This window comes from Peromyscus californicus, unplaced genomic scaffold, assembly GCF_007827085.1.
Source record: "Peromyscus californicus insignis strain IS unplaced genomic scaffold, ASM782708v3 Scaffold_5__1_contigs__length_169319896, whole genome shotgun sequence".
Lineage (NCBI taxonomy): Eukaryota > Metazoa > Chordata > Mammalia > Rodentia > Cricetidae > Peromyscus > Peromyscus californicus.
In genome coordinates, this window is record NW_026294573.1 from 92,488,320 (window position 1) to 92,498,444 (window position 10,125).

At 44.4% G+C, this 10,125-nt stretch overlaps 1 protein-coding gene across 1 annotated transcript in view; it reads right to left on the reverse strand.

The window, feature by feature from the left end:
- The window catches only part of Rad23b (RAD23 homolog B, nucleotide excision repair protein), a 50,428-nt gene extending 47,375 nt beyond the window's left edge, over positions 1 to 3,053 (reverse strand). The window contains exon 1 of the mRNA XM_052716527.1: positions 2,653 to 3,053. Coding sequence (XP_052572487.1) covers positions 2,653 to 2,718 — 66 coding nt within the window. The 5' untranslated portion in view covers positions 2,719 to 3,053. The remainder of the gene's footprint in view (positions 1 to 2,652) is intronic.
- Positions 3,054 to 10,125: the final 7,072 nt, after the last annotated feature.

Here is a 10,125-nt window from a genome sequence, read left to right on the forward strand (position 1 = left end):
GGTCATCCAGCTTGGTGGCATGAACCTGCCCATCCACTTAAACTGAGCTTCTTCTAAAACCCCCGGTTACATTTTTGTAACAAATTAGAAACAAAGTATTTCTCATCATCCATTGTTAAAATAATCTTCACTAAATAATCTTTTAAAACATTGTATCAAAAAAAATTGAGTTGGGTGTGCTGGTGCAAGCCTTTAAACCTAGGGCTGAGTGAGGCAGAGCTAGGCAAATCTCTGAGTTCGGGGACAGCCAGGTCTATAGAGAGAGTTCAGGTCAGAAAGGGCTACACGGAGATAGCTCAGAAAAACAAAACAAAAAATATCAACTAATCCCTAAACCTTGCTGGGCAGTGGCACACAGCTTTAATCCCAGCACAGGGGAGGTGGAGGCAGGTTGTTTTCTGTGGGGTCGAGGCCAGGCAGGACTACATAATGAAACACTGTTCAAATACATGAGGACTAAACAAATAAACAAAATAAAAGAGAAAATGTGTGTGTGCTAATCAAAACTCACTATAGATGTAAATAAAGAGGCTATGGTGCAAATACTGGTACAAAGCTTGTCTAGTGTGCATAAAGCCCAAAAGTCCATGGACTGGATCCCCAGCACAAAGAAACGGGGAGGCATGCAATCTGGAATCAAAACATGCCTTATAAAACATTTTTTGCAATACTGGTTTTCATATTACATTAATAGCAACAAATTATATATTTGTTCTAAGTTAAAGAAGTCACTAACAACTTACCAAATATTTTTATTTCTAAAGTGTAAAATATTACATCCCCTGGAAATAAACCTGTAAACATTTAGTGCAGTTAGGAATTTAATACTGCATTGGCTTAAAGATAATAGCAGACATGTAGAGGGGCTAAAGTGTGGCCAAATTTTATACAGCATACACACACACACACACAACAGTATTTATTTATTTCAGTAGTGTGAAGTTACTACAAACTCCAACAAATTTATGTATTAAAGAAATAAAGTAATACCTATTTCTGTTTTAGTGATTCTGGGATAAATTAATATTATAAACTCAAAAAGTTGACTTACATCATATATCATCCCCAATGAACCAAAGCCAAGCAGGCATTTTACATATTTTGCTTAACATCATTAAACAGATAGCTGTTTTGTAATTTTTTTCAAGGTGCTGGTGATGGACCTTGGGGACTCACACAGATGCTTACATCTCCAGCCAGGCACTTTCATCTTTCAATTTATTATTCAGTACTCTTTCAGTAGTAGAGGAAACTTCTGTAAGAATTTTATTATATTGGGCCACAGTGCACTAGGTTATAACTACTGCTTCTGAGAAGACTGCAGAGTTCTCATACGTAATTGGTATTTTCCGTACCTTCAAGAATTATTGCATATGTCTGCAAATTAAATAACTGCATATAAAATCATTTTGTGCCACAATTGCAAAAAGGTAGGAATTCTCAGCTTCGTATTAAAGATGCAGAAGACTTTAGAATATTAGGTAGGATAGGTAAAACACCACCGTGTCTTCACAAAAACATCTATATTGATTACATAGTAGGCCTCATTTATGAACCAACTAAATGCCATTTAATCCTCACATTGCTGCTGGTACTATTCCTGTTTCAGAAAATGAAACAGGGTAATTTGTCCACGTCGTAGTAAACGAGTTACAGAGCCACAAATAGAACTCGGGCCTATTTAATTAACACCACGTCAGTAGATCTTCAACCAAACTACAATCAGTCATTTAAATAAAAAAAAAAAAAAAACCACAAATATGCAGTAATTTGCTGGCTTACTACCATTCCACAGCACGTGAGGAAACTTACACGCATGGCATTTTTTTTTTTTAGATTCCTGACATAAAGTTGTATTAACTTCAATATAGTACATCTTTTAATAGGCAGAACTGAAGACGACAGCATTGGAATTTATCACGTGAACTCATTAAATGTAATCTGCTTTAACTGCAGAACACAAAGTTGGTTTTTTTTTTTTTCCTCCCTTCAAATACTACTGGTTCTGGGAGTCCGAGGAGCGTGCAGGTTCCCAAGACGACGGAGAGAACTCGTTTAAATCCGGATCTGAAGGTTCCTAATGCAAAAATTCTTCAACACCAAGGAGACCTCAAAGCGTAATCTACCTGAGGGTGCGGGTTCGGTGGCTGGGGGGCTGGGGGGCTGGGGGGGGGGGAGGGTAAAGCACGTAAAAACTATCCAAGACAAAACATAAATAAAAGGGTTCCTTCTAAGAGGCGAAGAATTCATTTTTCCCCACCATCTCTCCCGGCTGCAGACAAAACCAGGCACATTTAAGGCCCATCATCTTGGGTAACCGACCCCTAGACCTCCGCACCCAACCAGGTCACGGGAGGGTGGTGGCGACGCCCGGGTCTCCCTCCCCCACCTGTGTGTGCACTTCAGGCCAGGCTCCAGCGCCCGGGGCCTCCCGGCCTCCCGGCCTCCCCTCCCCCTCCGGCCCCACCACCACGCGCTCCGGGCCGCGGCCTCCAGTGCCCGCGCGGGCCGGTGCTGCTCCACGCCATCTGCCTCCAGGCCTTCCCGGTTCCCGGCCCACAAAGCCCGCGGTGACCTCACGGCCCCCTGGGGCCCTCCCGCGCCACCCCGACCCGGGCCCCGCGCTGGCTGCCCTCGCCCGGCGGCGCGTACCGTCTCCTCCGGGTCGATGTCGATCTTGAAGGTCTGCTGCTGAAGGGTCTTCAGAGTGACCTGCATGGTGCCTGCGCCGGGGCCTGGGCGCCCCGGGGTGGCCGCGATCCTCGCGCTCTCAGGAGGAAGGCGGTGGGGGTGGGGGCTTGTCACATTCGCCCCGCCGAGTCTCCCTCGCCCCGGGCCCCTCGTTCCCTGGCCGCGCCGCCGGTCCTTGCCGCCTTCCCCGCAAGCTCAGCCCGCGGTGCTTCCTCACGCGCCAGCCACCGGGCCCGCAGGAGGCGCGAGGGACTCCCCGAGAGCCGCAGAGAATCCGCTACCTCACCACAGGATGGTGGCCGCCATCACCGTGACTCGCCGAGACGTGCCCCCTCCCCCACCAGAAAAAAACCCGGAGGCTGGGGCCAGACCCGGGCGATCTGAGCAGGCGCGGGGGTGCGGCGACGCAGTGCGCAGGCGTGAACAGGAACTCCGCCCGGGAATTGGAGGCGGGGCGATGGGCGGTGCTGGAATGTCCGCGGCGCGCTGCGGGCGTGCGCAGGCGCACATTGCGCGCAGCGGCGCTAGCGGCAGCCTAGTCCCGTCCGCCCGCCTTCCGTCGCCCCGCCTACGTCCAGGCTCCGCCTAGCGGCCCGAATTGCGCAATCCGTAGCCGGGAAACGGCTACGTGGAGACCGGCCTGAGTGGATGCGGAGCAGGGAGCCTGGAACCTAGAGGGCGGTGGAGCGGGCGGAGCCTCAGTGGAAGGATTGTCTGGGGCCGGCCCTGATGGAGCGCACGCCGCCGGCCGAGCCTGTGTAATGAGGGTTGCTTCTTTGATCCTGCGATACTGGCTCCAGCGCTGGATTGCTTGCTCGCGAACCTTGCGTTCTCTCACTAGCCTTGGGATCTCCGATCTATAAAAAAAGGCGGAAAGGCGGATTTAAGAAGGAGACCTATTTGTGTCACGCCTTTCAGTGCTTCGTTTTACTCTCCCTGTTGTGGGGTTGTTGGTGGATATTAAGCAGTCGACCTCTGTCTTACCCCAAGTGCTTTCCTTTACACTTGGACCTTTCTAATCTTTGCTCAGAGGTCGCCTTCTTGGTGAAGTCTATCCTGCCTACCCCCACTTAAACTAGCAGCTTCTCCGGATCCCATTATCCAGCTCTACTTTTCTCTGTAACGTTTATCACCTTCTGATTACTCTACAATGCGTGTATTTAGCATGCGTGTCATCTCTTCCCTTACCCTAACGCCCAGGCTGAAGCTGCACAATGGCATGGATTTTGTCCTGTCCACAGTATACCCCAGAGCCTACAAAATGCGCCTGGAATGGTGTAGGTACAAGGTAAACATTAGAGGAATGGGTGGACGTGCTTCTGGTTCCCTAGCAGTAAAAGTAAGATGTCACTCAACTCATGGATGGTTAGAGAGAGTGGGATGATGCATTTAAATCTTAGTGTCAAGGAACATAAAATTAAGTGCTTAGCTTTAGCAGTATGTCCATTTACACTGAGATAAGCAGACTGGAATGCAGAGGTGTCGAGTATTATACACCCAGTCACCAGAATAGTAAGTAACACCATAGATGATTGTCTGTATGCTGCTTCTTACTAGTGCAGTGACCCCTGTTAGACTTAAAAAGTGGGAATGAATAAAAAGAAGTTATAATCAGACCACAGTGAGGACAATTACAAACTACCTTTCTGAGTCAGCATCCTCAATATCACTTTTTGGATTTCATTGATTCTAGGATATAATTATTTCATGGAACTTGCCCTGGCCAAGCTCCCTCTCTACTGACATATGTCCCTGCACTGTGATAAATATCTAATTCTCTGCCTTCTGTCTTCCTGTGGATCTAGTCTTAGTCACCAGGTGATCTCAACTCTTGCTCTGAAAAACTGGTAGCTGGAATCTCTCCCTTTAGCCCTAGGGTTAGCCAAAGGCAAAAGCAGTATTGTTTTCTGTGTAACAGGACTCTGGAAAAAAAAATATATGGGCAAAGGTAGCAATTGACTTCCTGTGGACTTTCCCCTGCAAATCATTTTTCTGCTAGTGTCCCCTAGTTCATGACATCTCCATTTCTCCAGGTACTCAGATCAAAACCTAGTCTTCATCCTTCAGTCCCTTTCTCCTCTGACTCCTGATGACTAGCCACCACATCCAAACCATTGTCAAATCTTAACAATTTTATTCTCCAATCTAAACTTTCAAGTTCAGCCATTTTTTCCTGATTTCTGCTTTTACAGCCATCATCAGTCAGTCACCTGTCTCCTAACAAGTCTGATTCCAATTCCTACCCCCAACACAATCCAGCAGTCAAAGCATCCAATATCCAATACGTTAAACTTTGGGTTTTCTTGCTTCTTCTTTTGTTTTTGTTTATTTGTTTTTCAAGACAGGGTTTCTCTGTATGTGTAGTCTTGGTTGTCCTGGGACTCTCTCTGTAGTCAAGGATGGCCTTGAACTCAGAGATCAGCTTGTTGCCTCTGCCTCCCAAGTATTGGTACTAAAGGGGTGCATCACTACCACCTTGCAACTTGGCTCTGGTTCTTTTTTTTTTTTTTTTTTTTTTTTTTGGTTTTTTCGAGACAGGGTAGCTTTGTGCCTTTCCTGGATCTCGCTCTGTAGACCAGGCTGGCCTCGAACTCACAGAGATCCACCTGGCTCTGCCTCCCAAGTGCTGGGATTAAAGGCGTGCACCACCACCGCCCAGCTTGGCTTTGGTTCTTAAGACAGAATCTCAACTATATAGCCCAAGCTTAACTGAAAGTTGCAATTCTCCTCCCTTAGCCTCCTGAGGTCTCAAATTAGAGGGTGTACCACCATTCCTGGATCAAAGTTGTCTTTTGAAACCATAAATCAAAACATTTATTCTTAATCTCTGTTTGACAAAATGCCACAGTGATCAATTTAAGAAAAAAAGATCTCTCTTGTCTCATGGTTTAAGACCTGTCAGTCCATGGATGCTTGAGCATGTTTTGGACCTATGGCCCACACAGTATGTTGTATTGGGAGGGCATGGCTTGCTTTTCAGTATACAGAAACCAAGAGAAGAAAGAAACAGGGTCTCCACTCCCTTCAAGAGCACACCCCCAGTAACCTAACTTCCTTCCACCTCACACATCTCTTCTGGCTGGCAGCTCCACCTTTACCACACAAGCCTTAGGGAGACATTTAAGTTTCAAACCATAACAATCCCAAGTTGTACATTAGAATAAAATGAAAACTATCCCGGGCCTCTGAGAACCCTCATGATCTGACTCTTGCCAAAGTCTCTGAGCTTGTCTCTTTCCCTGTCTCCCTCCTATTTACTGCCATCCTCGGGACCACTTGCCTTCATGTCGAAAACAGCTGTTTCTGCCCTCTGGGCCTCAGTACCTGGGTTTCTTTGGCTGGAAACTCTGTCTTCCCCAATAGTTAAATGGCTAATTTTCATTTTCAGATTCTTCTCTAGCTTGGGTCACTAGTTCTTTTCTTAAGATTTTTTATTTTTAGGCTGGGCGGTGGTGGCACAGGCTTTTAATTCCAGCACTTGAGAGGCAAAGGATCTCTTGAGTTCTGAAAGGCCAACCTAATCTACAAAGTTAATTCTAGAACAGCCAGGGCTACAGAGAGAAACTTGTCTCAAAATAAAATAAGATTTTTTGTTGCTGTTTTTATTTGAGTGTGTGTGTGTGTGAGTATATGCCACATGTGTGGGTGACTTCAGAGTCCAGAAGGTGTGTGGTCTCATGGAGCTGGAGTTACTGGCTTTTGTGAACTGCCCAACATGGATACTGGGAAGCAAACTCAATTCCTCTGGAAGAATAAAGAACACTCTTTTTCTTTTTTCTTTAATTTTCATTTATTTTCTTTATATACAAAAACAAAGGCCCAAAATATGGTTTGTTGAAGTAGCTATCAACAGGATGTCAGCTGATTTCACATTTGCTTTGGTCAACACAGCCTGAGAACAGCAGTCGGCCCCCTCCTAACAGCACAGAAAAACACTGACAGGGCTGCCTTCAGTACAGAACAAAGAGCTTTCAGGAAAAATAATTTTAATTTTATTAAAATTAATAAAATTAATTTTAAACCAAAACATTTTACCAATAAATAAGAAAATTTCAAAGGTAGCATCTCCATCTGACAATCTTGGGCATAACACATACACCAATTTTGAAAATAACATTTTTAAAGAACACTCTTAACTGCTGAGGCATCTCTGTCTCTCTTTGCTGATCTTGTTGTTTAGAGAGAAACTATATAACCAGGCTGTGCTCCGGCCTCAGCATCCTGAGTGGTACAGTGTTAAATATTTTGTGTGAGTAATTTTTTGATTTCTAGAAAGACTTCATGTTACTGTGGTCAAAACCTTCTGGGAAGAAGCTGTGTCTGGCTGGGAAGGAAATCTCCTGAGAGGACTCTGATTGACTGGTTAGAATTTCAGTACTGTGGAGAGACTGAAATGTTGCAGATTCAGAAGCTAATTACTTTATCTTGGGCCAAGTTCTGGCCCTCTGGGACAGCCATTCCTTGCCCCTCTGTGTTGGAACTAACATCTTGTGGCAACAGATAAAAGCCTTTTAGAATCTACTGACTTAGGCAGCTAGCTTCTACCTATCCAAAAGCTGAGAACGCCATCAGATAGAACCTTGAACCTATAGAAGAGCTTCCCCATCTCACTATACCTGCCTCTCCGATGTACCCATCAATGTAGCTTAAATTTGCCTTGATTTATTACTTTCTCAGTTCCGTAAAAACTATAAAAACTTCATGAAACTATTTCCGTGTTGGAACATGGAATTTGGGGTAACCTGAATCTGTGTTCCCTGGCCACTGTCACTCAGAATGGCTCCAGAATAAATGATCTCTTATTCCCTTTAAGATGAGAGCTGTGGTTTTTACTTCTACATTACACATACCTACTCTTGACCCAATAGCATAGGTTGAATACATTGTTTGAGTCCTTATAGGATGTCGTTGCCCAAATCCCAGAGTACCACAGTTCACATGCTAGATAATAAGATGTCATCTTTATGCCATAACACAAAGGCCACTAAGGTGAGATAATTGTCAGCAAAGCCTCAGAGCTCCCTTCTGCAGTTATCAGGCTAAAGAAAAGGGTATCAAGGTGAGGGATTTCACTAGCATTCTGGAAGGCAGCTGTGGTATACTATACCATCAGTGCCTCAGCACTATAGCAGTTTTGGAAACCACTCAATTAGTTTCAGGAAATAGAATCAGTAAGAAGATAGGCAGGTAGGTGTGTAATTCCATTTAGCCATTACTGTAACAAAATGCTTGAGACTGGGTAATTAGCTTTTTTTTTTTTAGATTTATTTGGCTCCTATTTAGAACTATAAGGTCTAGATCTAGATGCCTCACCTGGTGGAGATTTTCCTGCTGGTAAGTGTCAGGAGTAGCACAAGGCGTTACTAGAAACAATGAGTGGGTGGAAGGGTGGGTGTATCAGTGGCTGTCTTGTTTCTCCTTATATAAAGCCATTAGTATTCAATGGAAGCTCCACCCTAATGACCTGATGGAGTCCTGATCATATGTGTGATGGTACACACCTGCCATCCCAGCACTATTTGGGGAGCTGAGGCAGGTGGATCTTGAACTCCAAGCCAACCTGGGCTAACCAGCAAGACGCTGTCTCAAAAACAAAAGTAAAAATAAATAGCAAAGTTGGAATAGTTTTCTACCCTCTTAATAATGCCTCAAAATGAGAATTAAATGTGAACATAAGAACTTTTGTCAGACACATTCAAATGATATCTAAATCACAGCACTGTGAGTGAGGTCCGAAGAAGTGTGATTAATTTCTATATGAAGCTAAGTGGGAGTTTGCTAAGAAAATGTTTTAGCTGGGCACGGTAGCACACACCTTCACACCTTTAATCCCAGTATTCAGAAGGCAAAAGCAAGCTATCTCTGTTTGTTCAAGGCCAGCCTGATCTACAGCAAGTTCAAGGACAGCCAGAGCTACATAGTAAGACTCTGTCTCAAACAAACAAACAAACAAACATGTTTAATACAGTTTTTTTTGTTTGTTTGGTTTTGGTTTTCAAGACTGGGTGTCTCTGTGTAACAGCCCTGACTGTCCTGGGAATCCTTCTGTAGACCAGGCTGGCCTCGAACTAACGGAGATCAACCTGCCCCTGCTTCCAAAGTGCTAGTGTTAAAGGCAAGCACCAACACTGCTTGTCCGAAAAGACATATTAAAAAAAAATCTTTTGCACTATTAAGGATTGCTACTAGGGCCTATGTATGCTCGACAAGCACTCTATCACTGAACTACGTAACTGCACCTCAAGAATTACCTTCTGCGGGGCGGTGGTGGTGCACGCCTTTAATCCCAGCACTTGGGAGGCAGAGGCAGGAGGATCTCTGTGAGTTCGAGGCCAGCCTGGTCTACAAAGTGAGTTCCAGGAAAGGTGCAAAACTACACAGAGAAACTCTGTCTCAAAAAAAGAATTACCTTCTAAGTGTCTTAACTATATATATGTATATGAGATCCGAGGAACTTTGGAAGTGACATTGTTTGAAGGACTTAAAAGACTAAGTAAAATGTTTTGGTCCACTTCTTTTTATCTACACTACTTTGGTAAATGAGATTATAAGATGGTTTATGAAGTGAATTGTACAGGTTGACAGGCTGATAAGATAAAAATGTAGGTCAGAAGAGTTCGAAGAAACTCACTCCACATAAGCCACAGGAAGTGAAGGCATGTGTTTTTGCTATAAACAGTTCATAATCTTGTTTGCAGGGTTTTGAGTCTTAGCTAGCAGGGTGAGGTGCTCCTCTCTCTCCCATGTTCCTTTCATTTTCTGTCTTTTAATATCAGGATGAAAGTGTGAGAGTTGAAAAAAATTCACTCATTCAACATAGTTTTTTAGTTTCTTTGTGCCAGGAATTGCTCTGGCTTCGAGGATACAGAAGGAGACTAAACAGCCTTTTCAGAGGTTTGTATTCTAGTGGGATAAAAAGAAAAATCAGATAAACCAGAGAGAAGCTGAAAATCAAAATGTATACAATGCATCAGATGATAGTGAGTACATGAAAAGGATCAATCTCGCTCAGGAAAGGGAATGTTACTACACAATGCTCTGCCTATGTTTCATTCCCTCCCCTGCCCCCAGGATTGTAGCCTCAAGAAGACAGGTCCATTTGAAATACCTCACCTTGCTTCCTGGGGCACATCCTGGGAGTTTTGCAGGATGTTAAATTTAATTCACACAGTGATCAGTTTGGCAGAGGAAATTTTAAGACAGCATAGCATTTAGGCTTTGGCATGGATATTGCTGGCTGTGTTTAGCCAGCTTTACAGTGAGGAATTAGGAGCAAAATGCAGAGTATAATGTTTTTTTAGGGGGATAGGGCGAGATATGCAGTTCAACTAGAAAAGACTGCTTTGAGAAGAGAGCTCACCTAGGAGCTCACAGGTAAGTGTTTGACAGTATTCAGCCATCCGGGCACTCAGAGGCCACTACAGTGTTGATTCC